This window comes from Asterias rubens, chromosome 14 (assembly GCF_902459465.1).
Source record: "Asterias rubens chromosome 14, eAstRub1.3, whole genome shotgun sequence".
Taxonomy (NCBI): Eukaryota; Metazoa; Echinodermata; class Asteroidea; order Forcipulatida; family Asteriidae; genus Asterias; species Asterias rubens.
In genome coordinates this window covers 3,001,609-3,026,763 of record NC_047075.1, presented here as the reverse complement: position 1 = coordinate 3,026,763, position 25,155 = coordinate 3,001,609, and the positions used below count along the sequence as shown (strand labels likewise).

The window sequence follows — 25,155 nt, the reverse complement described above, 5'->3', positions numbered from 1 at the left end:
GACCTCAAGTTCTAAACTCGAGGTCTCGAAATCAAATTCGTGGAACATTACTTCGTTCTCCAAAACTACGTCACTTCAGAGGGAGCCGTTTCTCACAATGTTTTATACCATCAACCTCTCCCTATTACTCGTTACCAAGTAAGGTTTTATGCTAATAATTATTTTAAGTAATTACCAATAGTGTCCACTGCCTTTAAGTTTACTAATAAAGCATTATGGTTTCATCACAACAAAATGTTTGCCCATACTGCGAAGTGAATGATCACGGGACTATATCAAGTCTAACCCCTTGACAGTTCTTGAAGAAGAAACGTCAAAGGTACACATTTTTCTGCATTGTAATGGATGTGCGGGAAAATTATTGACGTGCATTCGGTGTGTTCGTGTAGCAAATGAATGCGGAACTGTTTACAAAAGCAATTGTTACATATCCAGCCTTGGTAAGCCCCAGAGACGATCTCTGACTATATGTGTGAAGTTTCATAATAGATTCAGCAAGCAACAGGAATAGACCACGGGAACTTCTCGTGCCCACCGATCGTCGTCACAACACTCTCCCCGTCAACTAAGCGAATTCCACGGCAGCCTGTGTCACTGATTAACCCGCTGCTGTGTCGTACTAGACAGTGTTGTTGTTTTTAATACCCCGTGAACCAGTGCTGAACTGAAGAAACAACCATGGTTAAGCCAACCATTAATCCCGATGGAGGATTGAAAAAGGAGAATCAGAAAGGGAAGGAAAGTGGCCTTGCTGCTTTTGCCGTCATACCGGTAAGTCGTTTTTATTTGACATTTAGTTCCTTTTCAGAGCCAAATGGGCCGTGGATTTAATTCTTAACCACCACTCGATGGCATATAAATGGCGATGGGTTGTATTTTTGACCTGGCAGTACTTTAAGAGCGCACAATATATTTATGTATCATTGTTTTGGGTCGGTAATTGTTTAATATTTTAATGGAAGAAAGAAGAAGAACCTAAAACATGTAAAAGAAAGTATTTAAAGGGGCTATGTACTTTTTCCTAACAAAAAACACAATGTCCACAGATTTAAATTAAACTTACACAGTTTGAAGATTATGATAGTAGAAAGCTTCCCTTGAAGTTTTACTTACTGAGGTGCTGTAGTTTTTGAGAAATGAGTAAAACAAAAATTTGTTTGATGTTTTTTGTTCACGAGTTACAAAAATAGGTATTTTGCCTTGTCGTCGATCCCTACACACTACAGTCATGTGGCAGTGTTTATTGTATGTTAGCCACAACAGTGTTTGGGTGTTGACACCCTGTTTTACATTTTGAAAACCTGTTTGAAACTGTCATTTACCATGTTTACAGTGTAAAAAGTGAGCAATTTTGACAATCTCCTTAAACAAAATTGCAGCTTGTTTACTTGTAATTGTTATCTGAAAGTTTGTTTTGTAATTTTCAAGTCAGTTTCCTGCCACAAATTGCTTGCACTTATTTTTACCAAAAGGAAACTTTGTCATTCAAATAAATATACGTACTGATTTACACCAATTTAATTCATAAATGAAAAAGTGGTGGAAAGATATAGACACTTTTTCAAGGAAAAATCTCTGTATCTTTCAACTACTTTTCCACTAATTTTACCCCACACATTCGAGTAAATCAGATACTTATTTAATTCCTAAAGGAATGAAAAAGTGGTGACAGGACATCGCCTTGTTTAAACTATTGATTATTCATGTGGGAGTTAGCAGGGAGGATAGACTTTCCTATAGATCAAAAGACAGATCCATACTCGACCCTCAGGTCGTTTTCTCAGTGCTCCTTTGAACAAGGTTCCGGTACAAGTTGTATATTGCAAGTTGTACTCACGAAAGAGTCGTCCTTGCTGATCCAAAGAAAAAGTGCTTTGCCCTCTCATTCCAGTTCATGTATCAACAAGAAAGCCCGGGTCATACTCTCTGCAACTCTCCTGTTAATATCGCAGCGAAAACAGAGTTGTGACGCCAAATTCATGTCAAATTCGCAGATCGCATTCGCATTCGTTGGAAGTTTGAACGGGGCTTTAGCTGTTAAAATCTGTTCTATCTAGGCCTTTTATTTTATAACTTTTTTGAAAGTGGGCCCTCAGTGAAACATTTCGAACCCAGCAGCCATTTTCTGAGAGATTTATTTTTTTGACTTGATCTCCCTTTTAGAATATTCCTCTTTGTAAGAGGAATCGTAGCAATGTAGCAGGCTGAACATTGAGCTTTCAAGGAGAATTTTTGGCTAAGAACTTTTACCTTAGAAAAAAATCAAACTTGTGCATAATTATTTTCCAACATACAGTAGTCCTATAGTTTTCAAGAAATATGTTAAAGGGATTGTAGACAGTACAGTGTACATCATTTGTTTTTAGAGTGTACATTACATTCATTCCAACCTCTATTTTTCAAGAAACATATGATCAAGGAAAGATGTTTTTAAAGTAGGCCCACATTAGGAAAATCTATTTTTTTTTTTTTTTTTTTTCAATTTAAAATTATATCAGTTATTGTCGAATACACTTTGCAAAAAATCACTTGTCATGGTGTTTACAACAAAAATTATTCAGGCATTGCAATTTTTTTTTTTTTTACAACACAATGAATAATTCTACTACTACGCCACACCGCTTTATTAATAGACTATGATGTAATTGCAACCAGGCTCTCCACCTCTTGATGGATTGTATATCCGGCCCTTGACGTTTGTCTGTTGTTGTTTTTTTCAACGAATGCATTTTGTAAGGGTCAGTAGACTTATGACAAGTTACATGTAGGCCTTTACTGTACAAAAGAGCCACAGAGCCTGGACTTCCTGCAGGCATACATTATGTAGCCTGATGGGTTTTTTTTTAATAAGGATTTAAAGGAACACGTTGCCTTGGATCGGTCGAGTTGGTCTTTGAATAGCGCATGTAACCGTTTGTTATAAAATGCATATGGTTAGAAAGATATTCTAAAAAAAAAGTAGAATATAATGATCCACACAAGTATCTATCGAAAACGCGTGGTTTTCCTTTTACCTTGTCGACAAACACAGTCGGCCATTTATGGGAGTCAAATTTTTGACTCCCATAAATGGCCGACCGTGTTAGTTTGCAAAGTAAAATGAAAACCACGCAATTTTGAGGCAAATATGTGTGGATCATTGTATTCTAGTTTTAAACATCTTTCTAACCAAATGCATTTTATAACAAACGGTTACAAACGCTTTTCAAAGACCAACTCGACCGAACCAAGGCAACGTGTTCCTTTAAAGCTGGTGGATTTTTAACAACTTTTGACAGTGATTTTTCGGGTTGAACAAAGAATTGACTAGAGTGGGATTCGAACCAATGACCTCCGGATTAACGTGCCAGCGCTCTACCAACTGAGCTATCTAGCCATATATTGGCGATGTCCCTATTTTGTCAATAGCTTTGTACGGGGGTGCCAGTCAGAAGCCATACAGTATTAATTTTCTTTTTTACCCTAGACCGAAGTGTGTTAGCACTGTATACTCAGTACTTTCCTTGAGTCCTGTGAACAAAATATCACTGCATATTACTCGGGTGGGATTCAAACCCACGTTTGCAATTTCAGGTGTCTTACCAACTAGACTACCAAGATTTTTTTAGCAGCGCTTTATTTGCACCTTCCAGGGCCTTTCTTATAATGCAAGATACCAATGTACACTGGTCATGTGGGAATTATGACATCTTGAACCATAATTTACATACAAATTTAAGAGTTATAAAAACAGCTGAAAACTTATTCAGCTGTTTTTTTTTACAACTCTTAAATTTGTATGGACGTTACAGTTTAGGTATCTGGCCTATCAGAAAGGCCCTGGAAGGTGCAAACAAAGCGCTACTCAAAAATGTATTTTTGAAATAAGAAAGCAATCTTAATTCAAGAAAAACAATCTTGTGCCATCCCCTAGAAACTTCTTCTTTTACGGTTTTTGGGAAGTGAAGTTTTAAGAAAATCTTGTATAAAAGAAAATATTTTATATTACAAAAGAATAAACAACAACGTTTCAGTTAAAAAATGCACTCATCATTGTTTATTTTATGACACATGATTTCCCCATTCATGAGATTTAGTAATGAAACTAGTTTGTCGAACAAGGAAAACAGAAACCTCGTGATCATGTACAAGGAAGTACTTTGTGCAGTGCATCAAAAGATCATCAAACAAAAGTTGGTTTTGTCATAGGGGCCTCGAGCTTTTGTTTTGTGGACACTATTGGTAATTACTCAAAATAATTATTGGCATAACACCTTACTGGGTGATGAGTAATGGGGAGAGGTTGATGGTATCAAACATTGTGAGAAACGGCTCCCTCTGAAGTGCCATAGTTTTTTAAACGAAAGACGTAATTTTCCACGGATTTGATTTCGAGACCTCAGATTTAGAACTTTCTAAGCGCACACAACTTCGTGTGACGAGGGTGTTTTTTCTTTCATTATTATCTCGCAAGTTCGATGACCGATTGAGCTCAAATTTTCACAGGTTTGTTATTTTATGCATATGTTGAGATACATCAACTGTGAAGGCTATTCTTTGACAATTACCGATAGTGTCCTCTGCCTTTAACATTCTTGCAAATTTAGTTCCACCCCCAAAAATAGAAAGTCACCTGATCAGTCACATGTTGAAACTAAGTTTGCAGAGATTAAAAATAACCTTTTGTTTCAATATAAAACTAATATTTCACAGTTGCAGTTTATTTATTTATTTATTTCTTATTAACCCTTGGGAAACCTCTCAGTAAAAACACTGTGTTTCAGAGGTGCCCAGCGACTACAAACACATTAAATCTTAAAATTGTATATTGTACATTAAAAATGCCCTCATCTTCCCCTTTTTTTGTTTTACTTGGACGATCAAATTTGTTTTACTTGGCCTAACACCTAAGATCTGGATCATAGTTTCAGACTTGTTTGTGAGCAGTGACTCCACCCACCCCTGGTGTATCCTGGTTTTCTTGTATTCAATGTTTTTGTCTGTTTTTTCATTGAAAACACCATCCTTCATAACAGTATGTAAGTTGTATGCATCCGGGTTCATGCTATTCGGTATAAAAACCAAAAATCAAAAGTTTATAAAAATCAGACATGATTGCAATCTCCACATAATATCAGATTTCATGGTTTTTTTTTTCATTGAGCTGAGTATTGTACAATGCACCTGCAGGAAGTCTCAGTCTCTGTGGCTCTTTTGACAACATGATGTCAAAGGTCACATCGTCTAAAGGCACACACCTATTGAAACCTTCGCTGGAAACTTATAACATTTTATGATGGTATTCAATACAATTTATTTGTTTGGTTTTGTACAAGCATTGTGTAAAACCAGACAACTGTTGAGTCGGTTTTGTATCGTGACTTTTAGACTGTGCATAACACATTAGTTGATTCGCCTGGTACCCATAATGTCATGTTTTCAACTGTTCAATGTAATGTACAACTTGGACCACACCCAAAATTTGATTCAATGGACGTTAAAATGCATTGACGTCATCAACCCGCCATTTTGAGATTACATGTGAAAATGAGTGACAATATACTTTGGTTAGAAGCTTTCGTTTAAAAGCATTTGTAGGCATTTCACATCAAAGTACAATGTTGTGTCCCTTTAAAGGCAGTGGACACTGTTGGTAATTACTCAAAATAATTATTAGCATAAAACTTTTCTTGATTACAAGTAATGGGAGAGGTTGATAGTGTAAAACATTGTGAAAAACAGCTCCCTCTGAAGTGATGTAGTTTTCGAGAAAGAAGTAATTTTCCACAAAGTTGATTTCGAGACCTCAGATTTAGAATTTGAGGTTTCGAAATCAAGCATCTAAAAGCACACAACTTCGTGTGACCATGGTGCAACAAGGGTGTTTTTTTCTTTCATTAATATCTCGCAACTTCGACGACTGATCGAGCTCAAATTTTCGCAGGTTTGTTATTTTGTGCATTATGTTGAGAGTCACCAACTTTGAAGACTAGTCTATGACAATTACCAATAGTGTCCGGTGTCTTTAATGCAAAAAGATAAGTTTTATGCCCCAAAAATTTGAATCCGAGATCATAGTAGGGATTATTCTTTCTGTGTGGACATATTTTAAACCCATTTAAACTAAGCTTGTACAATATATTGTAGTCCCAAATTTGTATTGTTTATGTTTTGGTGGTGTGTTGTGTATTTTGTCCATCATGTTTTCTGTTATGTAGTTTTATTGGCTCTTCCCTTTTCTCTAATGCTTGCCTTAATTTAGGTTTTAGTAATGTGTTTATGGTAGAATGCATTTCTGTATTGTAAGCGCCTACATGTTTTTAGAATGGTGTATTTTAATCCAACCATACTTTGTATTTTCCTGTGGTTGCAAATAAATAAATAAAATAATAAATCTAAATTTTTTTGTTTGCTCCTGATTTTCGTTGATATCTATTAAAAAAAACGCGACCAGTATTTGTAGTCAAATTTTCACAGCATGTTAGTTATACGTAATAACATGATTGAAACAATTGAACGTTTTCAAAAACCAGAGGTATAATGTGCCTTTAAAAAAAATAATCATAATTCAGAACAAATCAACCTAAAATCCAACCAAGCATCTTTAATTTTGTCCATGTAGTATTATGTATTACAATGTGAAGTGCTTAAATACACAATGACGAAAAGACAACATTCATTTTCGATGAATCGGCCAATGTTCATTTAGTGTATTTGCTCTTCCTGCAAACCAGGTGCACAAACAGCAACAATATTTATCTACGGTACAGAGTGCCAAGAAATGATTCAGCGTTATGCGCTAACGGAGAAATCACTGGACACCTTTGGTAATTGTCAAAGACCAGTGCTCTCACTTGGGGTATCCCCAACATAATGCATAAAATAACAAGCCTGTGAACATTTTGACTCAATTGGGATATCCAAGTTGAGGCCAGATACTTTACGAAGGCGACAAAGGAGATTGCCTCCGTTTCCCCTGGTCATTGCCTTGGTGCCCTTGAAATGCTCAAAGTAGAAATTTAAAATTTCCTCATAGGGTGCCCTTTACCAAGGAGCCAAAATGCCTTGGTGCCCTTGCCCTTTCAAAAAGGAAGCATACAGCCCTGCAAGAGAATAATGGAAGAAAGTACACCCTTGGTAGACATATTATTTCAGATGCCTAATAAAAGGCTTCAGGCCTTCAAAGTATTTTAATATTTGAATGCGAAATCACCTCATTCTTGAAAACTACATGTATGTTACTTCAGAGGGAGCTGTTTATCACAATGTTTCATACTATCAACAGCTCTCCATTGCTCATAACCAAACGTATGCAAAACAATTATTTTGAGTAAATACAACTGTTTCAGTGTTCAGTACCTTTAAACACCATCGCTATAGCCAGCTCGCATTAACATTTTTTGTTTTGATGTTCGTTCATGTGATTAGATCGTACGGATCAAATGTGGCATGATTGTGCGGAGGGGGCAGTACTAAATAGGAGCAATGGAGAGCTGCTGAAAGTAATCAAAAAAACATTGTGAGAAACTGTTCCCTCTGAAATACTGTACATTTTGAGAAAGAGGTAATATCTCACTAAAATACTCCAATCTGGAATGAATTTAAAGACACTTGACACTATTGGAATTCGTCAAAGACCAGTCTTCTCTTCAATCAATGTGTGGTGAAGATGTTTTCAACCAGTGGTTTAAAGGCAGTGGACACTATTGGTAATTGTCAAAGACTAGCCTTCACAGTTGGTGTATCTCAACATATGCATAAAATAACAAACCTGTGAAAATTTGAGCTCAATTGGTCGTCGAAGTTGTGAGATAATAATGAAAGAAAAAAACACCCTTGTCACACGAAGTAGTGTGCTTTCAGATGCTTGATTTCGAGACCTCAAATTCTAAATCCGAGGTCTCGAAATCAAATTTGTGTAAAATTACTTCTTTTTTCTTCTTTTCGGAAACTACTTCAGAGTGAGCCGTTTCTCACAATGTTTTATACTATCAACCTCTCCCCATTACTCGTGTCCAAGTAAGGTTTTATGCTAATTATTATTTTGAGTAATTACCAATAGTGTCCACTTCCTTTTAATAAGTGTGTCTTGAGAGCGGTTTTAAATGAGTCCAGTGTAGTGAAGGGTAGAGAGCGGCAGTAAATTGTATCCGTCAGAAAACACGCTATATTACGTATGAGATTTCCAAGAACCCGGAGGTGTGATCCTAGAGTCACTTGCATCCTGACCCGTAAACGTTAAAACATACAAAAAAGGTCTCACCCATTGAACGACTGACTTAATTTCAAACCCAACGAGATCCACGAGATTGGACGGGAATACCGCAATTTTCTTTCTATGGATGTGGAGGGGGAAGGAGGCGTTCTCTGATTAATTCTCGTTGAGAATCCGTCCTCGCTGAAGAGGGGGGTCAGGGACAGACTCCCAATGGTATTGTTATTGTTTTGTTACCTAGCAACAGGAGTCGGCTCTCAAACCCAGTTCATAAGTGGCATGACTAGATATTTTCATTTGAGAAGGGAGGGGGGGATGCGGTGGTGAAGGGTGGGGTTGAGAAAAAATAGAATTACTGCAGGGGGTCTTTTTATTTTAGGGATCGGGGTGGGGGGGGGGGTAAGGGTCCTCAGCACCGGGCGTTGAGTTCTTACACAGCCATTTAAAGCCGGCAGGGTCGAATTGCCGTGCGATCGGCGGGGACCTTTAGCACAACAACGACCCTGCAAGGTTTTAAACGGACGTTTCAAAATGAGTCACTACTTTTTTATTCCCATTCATAAATGCCTTTTTGTTAAAAAAACAGGAACAAAAATACAATAACAGACACTTTGACAGTTGAAAACTTGAGGGTTGAAATATTTTTTTCAAAAACTTTGTTAAGAGTCTGTAGAAATAGATTACGTGCACGTGCTTGGAAGTAGATTACGCGCTGTTACTAATAGCTATGAATTGCGTTCAGCATGATAATCCTGACACGCGGAAGCCAGCTGGTTATAAACACTGGTCATTAGCAACCGTTTAAACACCCCAACGTGACGCGCTCTCCACCAGTAGGAGTAGAAAAACTGTCTGGGGTATTTATGAATATTTGTTTTTGGTGGGAACAACACGTTTTTTTATGTGGTAAACCTTTCATGATTAATTTATAAAGAAAACATAACACTGTCCTCAATTTGGATTTTGGAGTTTGTTGCGCCGCTGCTTTTTTTATTATCCAAACCTGGTTTTTGTTAAATTCTGTTTTTTTTTTTTTTTTTACTGTTTCAACAGTTCTCAATTGCAATTTAGGAATAGGTTTGATCAATTTTTTTGTTATTTATGATAATTTTTTTTAACTGCATTGGATTGAAATTTTGGCATTTACTCGTTGTTTTACCAACAATCTTTTATGTTTCAATTAGGAATATTGCCATTTGCTGATTTTCCCCACACACTCAATATTTTAGTTTAAAGGTAACTCAAAATAAGTAAAACTGTTGACACCTTAAATTAAGGACTTCTCGTTGTTCTCCCATAGTTCTGACTTAATTGTTTTTTTAGAGACATCCTGTCAGTCTTGTACATAGATCCCTTTTGTTCAAGTCCTTAGTTTCACTGGGTAGGCTCCCCCCCCCCTCCCCCCCCTCCCCCCTCCCACACACTGCCTCCTCCTCTTCGAGCAAAACATCACTGCCTCCTCCTCTTCGAGCGAAACATAAACCTCTATTTGTCTCGAAGGACCACCTAATCTGATTTTCAGTGGTTGCTGAATGAAAAAAAGGAGGATGGGGAATATTTGCTCTTTCTAAATCAAGGATTGGCTTTCAATTTAAAGGAACACGTTGCCTTGGATCGGTCAAGTTGGTCTTTGAAAAGCGTTTTGTAACCGTTTGTTATAAAATGCATATGATTAGAAAGATATTTTAAAAGTAGAATATAATGATCCACACAAGTATCACTCGAAATTGCGTGGTTTTCCTTTTACCTCGTCGATTAACGCGGTCGGCCATTTATGGGAGTCAAATTTTTTACTCCCATAAATGGCCGACCGTGTTAGTTCGCAGAGTAAAAGGAAAACCACGCAATTTCGAGGCAAATTTGTGATGATCATTGTATTCTACTTTTAATTCATCTTTCTAACCATTATATTATGCATTTTATAACAAACGGTTTCAAACGCTTTTCAAAGACCAACTCGACCGATCCAGGCAATGTGTTCCTCTAAAGCAAAATGTGTGCATTAAAAAACAATTTGATCATCCCTCTGTGCATGTTTCTTGAAGACTAGAGAATTTGAATGAATGCTTAAAAAAAATAAAATGAATGTATACTCCAAAAACCAATGATGTACCATCCCTTTATGATGTTTCTTGAAAACTAGAGGATTGGAATGAATGTACTCTTCCAAAAACCAATGATGTACCATCCCTTTATGATATGTTTCTTGAAAACATGAATGAATGTACTCTTCTAAAAACCAATGATGTATGTAATATGTACCATCTCATGAAACATGTTTCTCTAAAACTAGAGGATTGGAATGAATCTACTCTTCCAATAACCAATGATGTACCATCCCTTTATGATATGTTTCTTGAAAACTAGAAGATTGGAATGAATGTACTCTTCCACTAACCAATGATGTACCATCCCTTTATGATATGTTTCTTAAAAACTAGATGATTGGAATGATTGTACTCTTCTAAAAACCAATGATGTATGTAATATGTACCATCTCATGAAACACGTTTCTCTAAAACTAAAGGATTGGAATGAACGTGCTCTTCCAAATCACCAACGCTGTAATGACACATTTCTGCAAACTAGAGGATTTGAATGAACAATCTGTTTTAAAAACCAATGATGTACGTACCATCCCATGATATCTCATTCACAACTTGAGAGTTGGAATTAAATCAGATTACCTCGCCATCCTACCTATAAGATGTGTATTCCAGTCACGCGTGCTCATTTAATTGCGAATATGTTGGGAAGGGGGGGGGGGGGGTGCTTGGTTTTGTAAGGTATGATAATTACACTCTGGTGAGGCGTGGCTTTTAACCTTGAGGTTTATATCTTATTATGCGAGGTTGATTTTCATAAGGGATGCGGAGGTAATCTCAGTGGATCTGTTTGGTAAATCCACAATTTACTCACAGTTACAGGGACTGGCATAGGAAATATCTGTGAATGATTTTACATGAGTTGCCGAAATACATGTAAATGGTTTTGGGAGAGAATTATTTGAGCCCCCTTATTATAGGGCTTAGTTAGTTTCGGTTGATCTGTTTGGGCAAATCCATAATCTTCTCACATTTACAATGATTGGCTTTGAAATATCTGGGAATGATTTTACGTGAGTCATTGGCGAAAATAAATGCTTGAAAATAAACGATTTTGGAAAAATTATTTGAAGCTCACTTATTTTGTAGCCTATCATTTGATGTTGATTTCTATAGATGAGGTTTGCTGCAATAATCTCGGTGTATTTGTTTGGGCAAATCCCTTAAGGGACTGGCATAGGAAGTATCAGTGAATGATTTCACAGGAGTTGCCGGAAAAAAAAATGATTTTGGGCAAGAATGGTTTGAAGCTCACTTTATTTCGTAATGTACAACATGTAGCTGTTTCTATAGGGTTAAGTGCCAGGGCTGTATGCTTCGTTTTTGAAAGGGCAAGGGCACGCAGGCAGTTTCTTCTTGGTAAAGGGTACCCTATGATGAAATCGCAAATTTGTACTGGAGCATTTCAAGGGCACCAAGGCAATGACCAGGGGACACGGAGGCAATCGCCTACGTTGCCTCCGTGAAGTATCAGGCCTGTAGTGCAATAGTTTCGGTGGATCTGTTTGGGCAAATCCAATTTACTCACATTTATAGGAAATATCTGCTAATGATTTTACATGAGTTGTTGAAAAAAAATAGTTTATTGATAATTGGAAAATAAATGATGAGGGAAAAATTATTTGAAGCTCGCCTATTTTGTATTTTTATGTATGTGATGTTGATTTCTAAAAGGTTTGTGCAGTAATCCTGTTTGGGAAATTCACAATTTACTAATATTTCCGGGGACTGACACAGGAAATATCTGTGAATGATTTTCTCCAAAGGGCACCCTGTGAGGAAATTGTACATTTGTTAGGGCACCAAGGCGATGACCAGGGGGGGGGGGGGCAATCGCCTTCATTGCCTATGTAAAGTGTCAGGCCTGCTATTCGTTCTAGGGATTAGACTTTCGTATATATCAACCTGTAATCTAGCTATTTTTGCTCATTTGCGACGAGGCTCTAAATTTAATCGAGATAAAACATGCACAGTCACGTCCACTACTCGATCATGCCGATTGGTTTAGACTAGCTATACCAGTCCTTTGCAAGGTGCATGATAGGCCTGACCGTAGAGCTGATAAATGTAATGTGCCCTTTCAATCTATGTTAATAAAAATGGTCCAATGATCTACTGCATCAGACTGCATAACAATATCCACACAGTCTGGTATACGACAATCCAGACGCGCAAGTGCTGGGCGGCGCTGCGCGCCACTGTTCGTCTCGGTAAAATTATCAAGAACCAGGCCTCGGCGAGTTTAAACCACTACTGCGGTGTACTTGTGCCTAATTTTGTGCACAAAGACACAAGAAAATCGTTTTTCTGTTCACTTTTTATGGGAATTGAATGTCTTCCTCAACAATCTATGAAATTTCCCTGATATGACTGCATGATGTTACAATTCTTGATAAATATTTCAAAATTAAGCAGAAAGCGAAATACTGAAAATCTGACAAACAACCTTGCCGATGTATCGCAAAATTTTCACAATTTGTTAATTTATGCATACATAGGCCTTTACACCAAGTGAGAATACTGGTCTTTGACAATTACCTAAGGTGTCCAGCTGGGGCCAATTTCTTAAAGAGCTAAGATTGATCGAAAGTACAAATCAATCGTAGTTGCTTAGTAAAGTGTGATTTCACAATAGAAATCACTATGGTGATACTTACAGTTTGTCTTACGATGGTTTTTACTGCTTTGCGAAAGCGACCCCAGTGGCGCGCAATGGCTGGCAAATGTTATTGTCAATTGGAGACTTTGGGACGCTAGGTGGCAGCAGACTTACCAGGAAATTTCCATTGTTTACGTAGTTCTGAGCGTGCACACATGACCGAGAACAATGGATTTGACCTGGTAAGTCTGCTGCCACCAAGCGTTCCAAAAGTCTCCCATTGGAAGATCATTCCGCATGAGCGTTTGGAATTAGTATTTTTTTCAGCGTCTCGCTAATTGCTTATTGTTGAGGCCATGGGGCCTCACTGCCTGAAGGTTTTCTGCACTACATGTACATGTAAGAAGCCACTGTTATAATTAATTAGTCGCACAGTGCGAAGCTATAGAAAATTATCTGCCCTACGTTGAATGGGAAACCATATATTAAAGCGAATGTTGTAACTGAATAGGTTGGTTACGTTGTCACGACAACCAATATACAACCCATGACAAAGAAATCGGCATGATGAAACTGCATTAGTCATGGGATCCCGGTTACTACGGTGTGACTTGTGACATCACAGATTTACAAACGAAACACAGTCTAGTCTCTCTGCGGGTATGTTTGTCATTCCTATCCATCATGTAACTTATGTGGAAATTATGACACAAAATGTACAATGCCCAGGCTACACGTACATGTACGTACAATGTATTATTATTTTCTTTTTCAGCTGCCCATTTTTTTCCACAGTCCAATATGTTCAGCCATTTCATTCCTAAGCCCATTTTTGTTCTGCAGCCCACTAAGCTTGGGCGATATCGATTTAATTTATTCACGATATATCGCCGACAATATATCGCGATATTCGATATAATCGCGATTAATGAAATTTGACATCATCAGTCTTCAAACTCCAACATGTCCAAGTGAAAGTTGTAGAAGAGACAGTCCTAGCATAAGAGAGGTGTTCTAATGACCTATTCTTCTGGTTTTACTCCAAACCTATGGGGTGCAAGATGTCTCAGCTAGCAAATACATCGCGATATTTAATCGATATATCGATATATATAGCGATTATCGCGATATATCGCGATATATCGATATTTCGATTAAAACCAAATCCATTCGATATCGAAATCGTATCCAAATTAATATCGCGATATTCAATAATATCGTGATATCGCCCAAGCTTACAGCCCACTTGGTTTGGCAGCTCATTTTTGTTTTGCAGCCCATTTCATTCTGTAGCCCATATTGTTTTGCAGCCCATTTCATTCTGTAGCCCATATTGCTTTGCAGCCCATTTCATTCTGTAGCCCATATTGTTTTGCAGCCCATTTCATTCTGTAGCCCATATTGTTTTGCAGCCCATTTCATTCTGTAGCCCATATTGTTTTGCAGCCCATTTCATTCTGTAGCCCATATTGTTCTGCGGCCCATATCATTGATTTGCAGCCCATTTTGTTCGGAAGCTCGTTTTGTTGATTACTGCTCATTTTGTTAGAAGTCAGCCCATTTTGTTCTTCATACAGCCCCTAGTGTTCGGCAACGTATTTGGTTGATGGCCCCTTTTCATTTGACAGCCCCTTACATGTATGTTCTCAGCAGCCGTTTTTTTTTTTCACAGCCCATGGTAGCTCATTTTGTTGCAGCAGCTCATTTTGTTTGATGCCCCATTTAGTTCGGCAGTCCTTTTGGCCAAAATGAGAACATTGTGTAATAACCCATAGGTCTAATGGATTATCAAACCAGTGGACCGCCAGTATTACATAATATGGCATTTATTTATTCAGATATCAGGTCATCTAATGAGCAGTCAGACTTATGACCTCCAAAATACAATACAAATCTATTTGGTAGAAAATAATCTGAACAGGTCTGGAATTACAGCAGGCCTCGGTTGCCATTGCCTCCGTTGCCGCTGGTCTTGGCCTTGGTGCCCATCAAAAGTTTCCCATTGACTTTAAGGCCGGACTGATACATAGTACATGTACTTCACGGAGGCAACGATGGTGATTGCCTCCATGCCCCCTTGGTGCCCTTGAAATGCTCTACGCGCTACAGTAGCACTTTGCAATTTCCTCATAGGATGCGCTTTACCAAGGAGAAAATGCCTTGGTGCCCTTGCACTTTCAAAATAATGCATACAGCAGCTGTTTTCATGAAACGTTACGCAACTGCGTAAGTCCACTTGCGCATCGTTTATGGTGTAAGTTGCGCCATAAACGTTGCGCAATGTAAGTGCCCTTTGTAAATTTATGGCCTTGCCTTTTCAACATGTTCAAAGATAAAATGCCAGACCTGTCTGAATGGATGAAATTAATCATACCTCGCATGACTGATTTAGCTAAATTAGGAAATAAAGCTCTAGAGTGTGCACAACAAATTACCTGTAGACATGTAATTGCCTGATGTGTTTTTTTTTTAACTTGTTGCAACTTTGTCCCAATTTTTATGTTTTTTTCTTTAATTTTTTTGTTATCAGCAAAACAATTTTTGTTTGTCTGTCAAACCTGATAGATTTTATTGATGTTGGTTTGATTACTGTGGACAATAATGTCATTAAATCACCATGGCGATTGTTACGTAGGTCGTTACATGTACGTCGGCCATTAGGGCTGTACACAAACAGACAAACAGCCCGCGAGAGAATTCTCTGACAACAAACTGAAGCAGATATTAAGTGCCTTTACTGTCGTACTAATGTATCTGACAGTGATAAAAACAGAGATAGACCTTTTACTGCAACGTCACAGCCCAAGTTTTTACAAAAGTCTTAAGCCCGGTTCATACTTCCTGCGAAACGAATTGACATGAATTTGTCGTCACAACTCTGTTTTGGCTGCGAATATTCGCAAGAGTTGAGCACAGCTCAACTCTGCTGCGAGTTATTTGTTGCGAATTTGTGACATCAACATTTGAAACGCATTCACTTTCGCAGGAAGTATGAACCGGGCTTTATGGTATTATTCTAGACCTTTCTATTGCAACGTCAAAGCCCAAGTTTTGGCCAACTGAGGTTGGAAAACTATTGGTAGCCAAAAAAAGCAAAGCAAAAACTGAAAGCTACTGTCTGTTTCAATGTTTCACAAATATTCAACAAAACTATTGAATTTATTGGAAACCAATAGACCGTATTGAATATTTTATTATTATTATTATTATTATTTTATTCACCATAACAGTACAAAACAAAATACATTGACAACATTTTAGCCCAAGATGGGCAAGGGACAACAAAAGCAAATACATACTATGATCCGTAGATCTGTTGCCCCACATCTGGGACGTCACTGTTCAAATATATGCCCCGCAAGATGGCGTCTGTGCGCGTGTGCGTGGGTGTGTGCGTGCATGTGCTGTAGAAGTCAAATCAGGAATGCTGCGTGTTGCGTGCTTCATTGATGTACGCGTTTGGACGCGCATACGGTTTGCCCTACAAGATGGCGACTTTCATAGCAAAAAAAGTGGTTGTTCAATACGGTCTATAGAACAATAGACATTTATCATGGTGCGTCCATGCGGTGTGGCAGGAGATTCTATCCCCTACATGTATATGGTGAACTGTGTTAATAACTACTTCTGCTAGCGCCCTCTGTTGAATATCCTCCTCCAGCCCATGTTAAATTTCTATATGGGGAATGAATCTCCGGCTGACAGAATTCCCTGGCACAACGGCACTAAGCCTCATTATTCTTATTATAAATATGTACAGCCCTGATACTTCACAGCCTCCATGCCCCATAGTCATTGCCTTGGTGCCCTTGAAATGCTTCAGAAGAAATTTACACTTTCCCTCTAGGGTGCCTTAAACCAAGGAGTGAATAATAATAATAATATAATATCAAAGTCTTATATAGCGCACGTATCTACCAAACAAGGTACTCAAGGCGCTGAGATACAAACTTTCAGAAAGTTATTGGAGTGATGAATGTTGAGACCCAATTAGTTAGCACCTTATAAGGGATAACAAGGTGCTACAGCAGCCACAGCCAACAATACCGGGGCGAACCCCCTTCTCTTTTCGATTAGTGCACTGGGTTCTTTTACATGCGCTACACAACACATGGGACCAACGGCTTTACGTCCCATCCGGAAGGAGCAATGGTTAAGTGTCTTGCTTAAGGACACAAGTGTCACGGCTGGGGATTCAAACCCACACGCTGCTGATTAGAAACACCAGAGTTTGATTTCGGTGATCTTAACCGCTCGGCCACGACACTTCCATCTCGGTGCCCTTGCTCTTTCAAAAACAAAGCATACAGGCCAGTAATGTATATTTGCGTAATTTTTCTTCTTTTTTTTTACAATCTTACTGCAGTTGACATGCGAGGAGCCTTTCCAGAAACAGGACCCGGCCGATGTGGTTGCCGTCCCCATCCGCAGAAAGGCCAAGATGAGCCTGTGTCTCTGCATCTCTACAGTCGTAGTCATTGTGCTGATCCTCGGTGTCGGAATGGCGCTATTCATGGGACATCATGGAGACAGGGTATGTATACTTCGTAATATCTGGCAAGTCATGGGGTTAAACGGCGCTCCAAAGGCTTTTTCATACACATTATCAACCTCTAATAATAATAATAATAATAATGGCTTCTTATAGCACTCATGTCCGTCACGCAGTGACGCTCATGGCGCTCCAACATTATTACCCCTGGTCAATGGGCCTTAATTCGTTCCTTAAAAACCATCTCAGCTACCTGGGGAGTATACAGCCTGTGCAGCATTAATAAGTGCTGCTCGGCAAATCAATCACAAGAACCATCTCTGCCCCATGCAGGTAACCATTTATACTCCTGGGTGGAGAGAAGCAATTATAGTGAAGGTACTTTCTCAAGGACACAAGTGTCACGACCGGGATTCGAACCGACACTCTGATGACCAGGAGAACTTGAATTTGATGCCCTTAAAGGCAGTGGACACTATTGGTAATTACTCAAAATAATTATCACCATAAAACCTTTCTTGATTACGAGTAATGGGGAGAGGTTGATGGTATAAAAATTGTGAGAAACGGCTCCCTCTGAAGTGAGGTAGTTTTCGAGAAAGTAGGCCTAATTTCCACAAATTTGATTTTGAGACCTCAAGTTTAGAATTTAAGGTCTCGAAATCAAGCATCAGAAAGCACACAACTTCGTGTGACAAGGGTGTTTTTTCTTTCATTATTATCTCGCAAATTCGTCGAGCTCAAATTTTTACAGGTTTGTTATTTTATGCATATGTTGAGATACACCAAGTGAGAAGACTGGTCTTTGACAATTACCAATAGTGTCCACTGTCCATTAACCACTCGGCCATCCCTGTATACATGTATACATGTATACCCGGCTGTGTGCGGCGTGTAATGGGGTGTGGCTGGGTGGTTTAGAGAAGCGAATTCAAGCTCATGGTGGTTAAGTCATCGGAGTGTGTGGGTTCAAATCCCGGTCATGACAGTGACACTTGTGTCCACATTGTTGTGCTGATCCTCGGGGTCTAGATGGCGCTACTTATCGGGCAACACAGAAACACGGCACATGTATGGGTTTGTAATAATAATAATAAAAAAAACTACATGGAGTTCGTATAGCGCATTTTTTTGTGGCGATCAGTCGTGGCCGAGCGGTTAGGAGCACCGGATTCAAACTCTGGTGTTTGATCAGCAGAGTTTGGGTTCGAGTCCCGGTCGTGACGCTTATGTCCTTGACCCTTTGGTGACACAGATTAAATAAAAACTTGAATAAAGAACAAAAATTTTGACTGTTTTTCTCAAAACTTTTCAATAGCGCCCCCTGTTGAACATCAAATCCAACGAACGCTCAACATTTGCTCTAATTGGCCGAGAGAGGGTAGTGTATATAGGTGTTGTTATTAAGTTATGACCGTTTATCAAAGTTCAATTTGGTGTGTTTTTGGTGGTCACTAGGGACCGCCTTTTGCGCCAAAGAGTTAGCAAGACACTTCACCATAATTGCTTTGTAAAGTTTGGGGGAGGTAGTGCTTTCAGTGCTCTACCAGCCAGGCGTCTGATGGATGGTACCCAAGCCTATCCGTATGGACTGTGAAGGGGGTAACCCTGTTTCAGCCCCAGGAGTAGGTGGCAACGGACCCTGGTAAAAAATTGATTGTAGCCCACATCTTGAAGTGGCCTACAGGCCTTGTGTGTTGGGCAACTTGCATTAAAAAAAAAAATCGTATTTGTACTCACTTCCATTTCATGAATATTCAAATAATGGAAGTGGAAATGTACATAAATTGTCATTGTATTCACTCCTATGTCATGAATATGCAAACAATAAAAGATCTAATGTACCTAAATGTACTTTGTGTTTACTTCCATGCATGAATATGTAAATAATAAGAATTCAAATGTGTACCTTGTATTCACTACCATTTCATGGGTATTCAAATATTGAAAATGCTAATGTATACATTTGTAAATGTACCTTAGAGATGCTATGTCAGATTTTTGGCCGATTTGACCCAAAATTTTTGATTTAAAATTCAACAGGTATTTTGATGGGGTTCGAGAAAGTCACAAGCTTTCATTTGAGCCATTGCTTGAGAAAGTCCGCCAATTATTAGTACATGTAGCAGTGAAATAAAGTGCTCAAAATTAGTTTTTGTCGGGATCCCGAAAATATATCACGTGACAAATTCTTATGTGTTTTATAAGAAACGTTTTAATTTTTTGTCATGGTTCCTGACCTTTTTTCGTTAGAGCAGGTGATACTCTTTGAAATACCATTCACTAAAGAAAAAACTATTTTTTAATGTTTGGGTCAAAAAATCTGACATAGCATCTTACAGTATCTTGTACTCATATGCAAATAATGAAAATGCAAATGTCTTATATTCACTTCCATTTTATGAATATGCAAATAATGAAAGTGCTAATGTGTACCTTGTTTTCACCTCCATACATGATGCAATAATGAAAATGCAAATATACCTCAATGCACCTTTATTCAGTGCCATTTCATGAATATGCAAATAATGGATATGCAAATGTACCTAGATCTACCTTGTATTCACCTCCATACATGAATATGCAAATGTTGAATATGCTAATGATTTGTATTCACTTCAATCTATTGCAGTACTCTTTCAGATGTGGTGTAACATACGAAGACTACCCCGACTATGACAGGAGTGATGCTTATATGGTGAGCATGCCCAGTTCCGTCAATGTTTTCTCAAATAGTTGATGTTTAGTGCTTTAAAATTGTCTTGGTAAAATAAAAGGCATGTTCTGTGTGGAGTTTTTGGCTGCAGTGCACACAACAGTTTGCAAAGAACTCGCACGTATAGAATATAGATTACGCTTTGCTACTATTAGCTGTGAATTGCGTTCCGCCTAATAAAATTGGCGTACATGACCTTACTCGCCTGACACCCGGAAGCTGGCCGGTTAGAAACAGCTCCAGCTTGTCATTATCAACCGTTTAAACACCCTCACATGCCGCGCTCTCCACCAATAGGAGTAGCGAAACTGTCTGGTGTATTTATGAACGACGGATAAAACAGGGTGTGCAAGTTTAAAAACATGGTGTCCAAAAGACTCCTGACACTCCTTTGCTTTGGCTGTAACCACAAAACTTACTAGTCTAAAAACTTACTAGACTCAAAACTTACTAGACTAAATATAAACTTGTTTCAATATTATTTTTCTTGTCGGGGGTCAACAGGCAGGCCAGAATTCAGTGAATGAGGACATAGAGGTCGACACAGCCAAGCACTATGAGAGAATCGAGATACCAGAACAACACGAAGTGGAGAAGCTGACTATCCTACATGACTTCACTGTGGTAAGAATCCATACAGGGTGGAGCAATAATAATAATAATGGGTGCGTTCGATTAGCTTCCCTGGGTCGACCCCTGTCTGCCCCCGGTACGTTCGAATAGCTTTGATGTCATTCCAGGGGCTCACCCGGGTCAGCCCCCAGTGCCCTGCTTGTGGAGTGGGTCACTTTGGGGCTGGCCCCAGGTGCATGACAACACCACAAGAGTGCGAGTGATCGTCGATTATCTCTGGTCAGGGGCTCACCCGCAGTGGTAATGTTCTAGTCTATTAATTGTTTCGGTATGAATGAATATACCCCCCCCCCCCGCGTAAGTGATACAAATATGTTTGAGAGCGCCCTCACGTGGAGTGGATCCAGGGGTCAAGATCAGGCCTGAAATTTCACGGAGGGCCATGGCTTCTGTTGCCCTGGTCTTGGCTTTGGTGCCCCTTCAAAAAACTCTTAAGGTTTTCCGATGGAAGTGCCCTTTACAAATTGAAAACAGCCTTGCCCTCTCGTTGATGAAATTCCAGGCCTGAAAAACATAGGGTGGATCCAGGGCCCAATTTTATAGAGCCGCTTAACGGCCGATTTTGTGCTAACTGTCATGAGTTTCTATTTCATAGGGCTGCTAACCACAAGCACACAAAAAGGTATTGTAGCATTGACCGAGGGTTGCGATGCACGCAGCTTCAATTGATGGGTTGCAAAACGCTTGAATTATTTTGGGGAAAATCCACAAGATTGAAGGGCTTGTGTAGCTCAAAATATTTACTGAACCAGAAATTTTCTTGTTTAAAGGATTTGGGTACTTTCTGTTACGATGTCCACAAATTTACATTAAACTTACACCGTTTGAAGATAATGATAGTTGAAAGACTCTTCAAACTTAGTGAGTTTGTCGTAAATCTGTGGACATTGTGTGTTTTGTGTCCTACAAAAAGTACCCAGACCCCTTAACACCAGCTGTAGTCAGCAGACAGAAAAAAACAATTCAATAAGTGATTTTCATAATTAACATACTCATTTGCATAATTAACATACTCATTTGAATAATTGGCATACTCATTTGCATACTGTCACACAGAACATGACTGCCTACAGACTCTGGAGGTCCGAGGTGTGCTACATCACATGGTTGGATATGGACATTGTAATGGGCCCCAGCGAGTTCATCAGAAGAGCCGAAGAGGTAATTATGCATGCAAATGATATGGGGAAGGGGGAGGGGCTTCCTTAAGTGGTAACCGCTGCCAAAACATAGGATTCGAACTGCCTCTAGCTACCGGGCGATCTCGGTAGTCTAGTTGGTAAGACACTGCTCTAGAATTGCAAGGGTCGTGGGTTCATATCCCACCCGAGTAACACGCCTGTGATATTTTTTTCACAGGACTCAGGAAAGTACTGAGTATACAGTGCTAACACACATCGGTGTATGGGTAAAAACCCAAATTAATATTCATTATAGTTATAATATATTTTATATTGGTTAAGTCCTTATGTGCAGCTATCTGGAGTATTGTCCATGTATATGGTTTTCTCTTGATTATTTTTGTGCATTTTTACTATTTTGTTGTTTTCTCACGGACATATTTTATTTTTATGATTTTTACTATTATTATTTTGTTTGCATATCGGGTGAAATTTTACAATTTGATATCCTTTATGTATTTTTCTTCATTAGAACCCAGATTTCCTGAGCGAGCACTACGAGTCGGTCTACGAGACCTACCGTGCCGTCCTGCCGGAGTTGGACTCCTTGGCGTACGGCTTTGGTGACTACATCCCACTCCTCTGCCAGCTCGTTGACACCTACTGGATCGAGAAGATACCGGCCGATGAGTTGGCTGACTGGGAAGCGTTCTGGGAGCGTTATGACGCGGCCGAGGCTGATGATGAATATGAAGGCATCCCAGAGCTTCGCCGTCGTCGAGGTAGGTCCTGTGTGTTGTGTTCATTCATTCAATTGATGCATAGCATCGGATGATGGCCCTCCAAACTTGTTGGTCCTCCATTGCTATTCGCAGCTCTTCCCGATCAGTTCAGAGTCCTGGCACAAGGTGTCCACGTAGGTGGTTTGTGGTCTGCCACGGAAACAGTGTCCCTGTTAAACAGGGGGCCCATAGCACCAGCCTGCTCACTGCCAGCTCAGTATGTCTGAAGCAGCGACCTGCTAATCTCAGCCTTCTCGTCCTAATCTTGGTGCTAACTCTCGGTAGTCCACCGTAGAGCTCCAGGTTTGTGACATGCCTCTCCCAATTAATCTGTTTTATACACCAGAGCACTCTGATTTCCACTTTATGGACATTCTTCAGCATGACTCTGTTTTTTAATAATGCCTATATTACTCATGTTCTGGGCCGGTTTTATAGGGTTTTTGAGTCAGATTTACTAATGCTGGTATCAACTTTCTTGACTACAATTCACTGGTTTGGTATATTTTACCCTTTGTCATGTTAACTTTTAAAGTGTACGTTGTGTATAGGAGAACTTACCCTTTTTTCAATTTTGTCTCCTTTTTTATCAGAAATAGTGTTGATTTACTCTGGGTCCACCTGACGCCTATTTTTGTATTTTATTCTGTATAATATGAATGTTTGTAAATGCAATTTTTTACTAAATTTTTGCTTCTTTTTTAACTGTTGTGTATATGTAAAATTGTATTGCTATTTCTGCTCGTGTTTTTTCATCCTGCATTTTAATGTTTTTCTTTACTGTACGGCGCTTTGAAACTTTGTTACAGGGCGTTATAAATGCATTTAAGTTAAAGGAACATTACAGAATTGGTTTTTGCTAACAAAACAGTTGTTGGCAGTGTAAGCACTTTATGTAATCAACCATGTACATAAACTGACAAACCTGTAGAAGTTTGAGATCGATCGGCCATCTTGGTCACGAGAGAATAGTGAACAACCGATTACAAATTTTGCATTGCATCGATGCCAAAACAAAAATGAATAAAACGCTCACTGAGCGATAAACTCTAAACGCTAAGTTAGATTATTTATTTCTCATCAAATATGAAATTTCATACAGAAATATTTCAAGGGATGTTTTCAACTATCATCGTCATTAGACCGTGTAAGTTTTATGTAAGTCTGTGATCTTCACGATTTTTGTTTCTTACAAATTCTGTAACGTTCCTTTAAGTTAAGTTAAGTTAGCAGCTGTCAAGTCTCGTCCGATAAGCAAAACTGACATTAAACGTCATGTCATTAACTATTGTTTTGTATATTACTATTAATCCTTTTGGTTTGGTAAGCCGTATATGCAACAGCTAATTCTATTTTCTTCTTGTTTTTTTTCTTCACAGCCGCAGAAGCTGGTGTAGGAATTAAGAGCTTGGGCACCATGGTCACATCTTTCGCCGGCAAGATCGTGGAGAAAGTTCGCATCTTCAACCCCCAGGCAGTTCAAATGATGAAGGAGTTGGGGAAACTGAAGGCCTAAGATGCCTCACAAGAACTAATTCAAGAGCTAAGTTTCCAGAGCACTGTTGTAAACATCAGGGGCCAATTTCATAGAGCTGCTTAAGCCAAAAAAAATTGCTTAAGCGGAAACTTCCTTGCTAAGTAAAATCAGGGTACCGGCCAAGACTCCACACAATTGTTATGCTAAGCAAACAACAGCTAAATACCAGTCACAAGCAATATATATGCCATGACATTTGGCCAGTAACATGTGTAAAGTAAGCAAGCTATTTTCGTGCGGAAGCAAATTTTTTTGCTTAAGCAGCTCTATGAAATTGGCCCCTGAGCGTTAAAAGGTCTGGGTGCGTTTTTGTAGGACATAAAACACAATGTCCACAGATTTACAGCAAACGCACACAGTATGAAGATAATGATGGTAGAAAGCTTCTCTTCAAATATCACTTGCTGAGGTGCTGTTGTTTTTGAGAAGTGAGTAAGACAAGTCTCAAAAATAAGTTTTCTCTTCAAAGACGAAAACTATTTGAGCATGTGAAATGTATTGTGACATTGTTTTACTCATTTCTTAAAAACTACAGCACCTTAGCTAGTAATATTTTAAGGTTAGCTTTCTGCTATCACTATCTTCAAGCGTAGTTAGTTTAATGTATAGCTGTGATATTGTCTTTTGTGTTACAAAAAGTACCCCAATTCTTTAAAGGAAACATTTGTCAGAATGGAAAAACTAAACAGCCTAAAGCCGGGTTCATACTTCCTGTGTATACTTTGTGTGAAGCGGCGTTTCTTGCGTCACAAGAGGGGAAAAAGTGCTAACCGATTATTGCATCGCCAAATTTCGCATTCGCATTTGTAGGAAGTATGAACCAGCCATCGATTTCACAAAACTCTTCCTAACTTAAGACTAATCTTAGGACTTAGGACGAGTCCCAACCCTGCACTGTAGCATGCAGACCTTAAGATTAATCCTAAGTTAGGACGAGTTACTCGTCCTAACTCGAGATAAGACGAGTCCTAACTCT

General features: G+C 39.0%; 1 protein-coding gene across 1 annotated transcript; it reads left to right on the top strand.

The window, feature by feature from the left end:
- The first annotated feature begins 324 nt into the window (after positions 1-324).
- LOC117299603 (integral membrane protein 2C-like) lies at positions 325-24,369 on the top strand. Its single transcript, XM_033783151.1, has 7 exons — positions 325-771; positions 17,265-17,432; positions 20,023-20,088; positions 20,611-20,730; positions 21,796-21,900; positions 22,393-22,642; positions 24,022-24,369. The coding sequence occupies exons 1-7, from the start codon at positions 679-681 to the stop codon at positions 24,156-24,158; spliced, it is 939 nt and encodes a 312-aa protein (XP_033639042.1). The 5' UTR covers positions 325-678; the 3' UTR covers positions 24,159-24,369.
- The last annotated feature ends 786 nt before the right edge of the window (positions 24,370-25,155 follow it).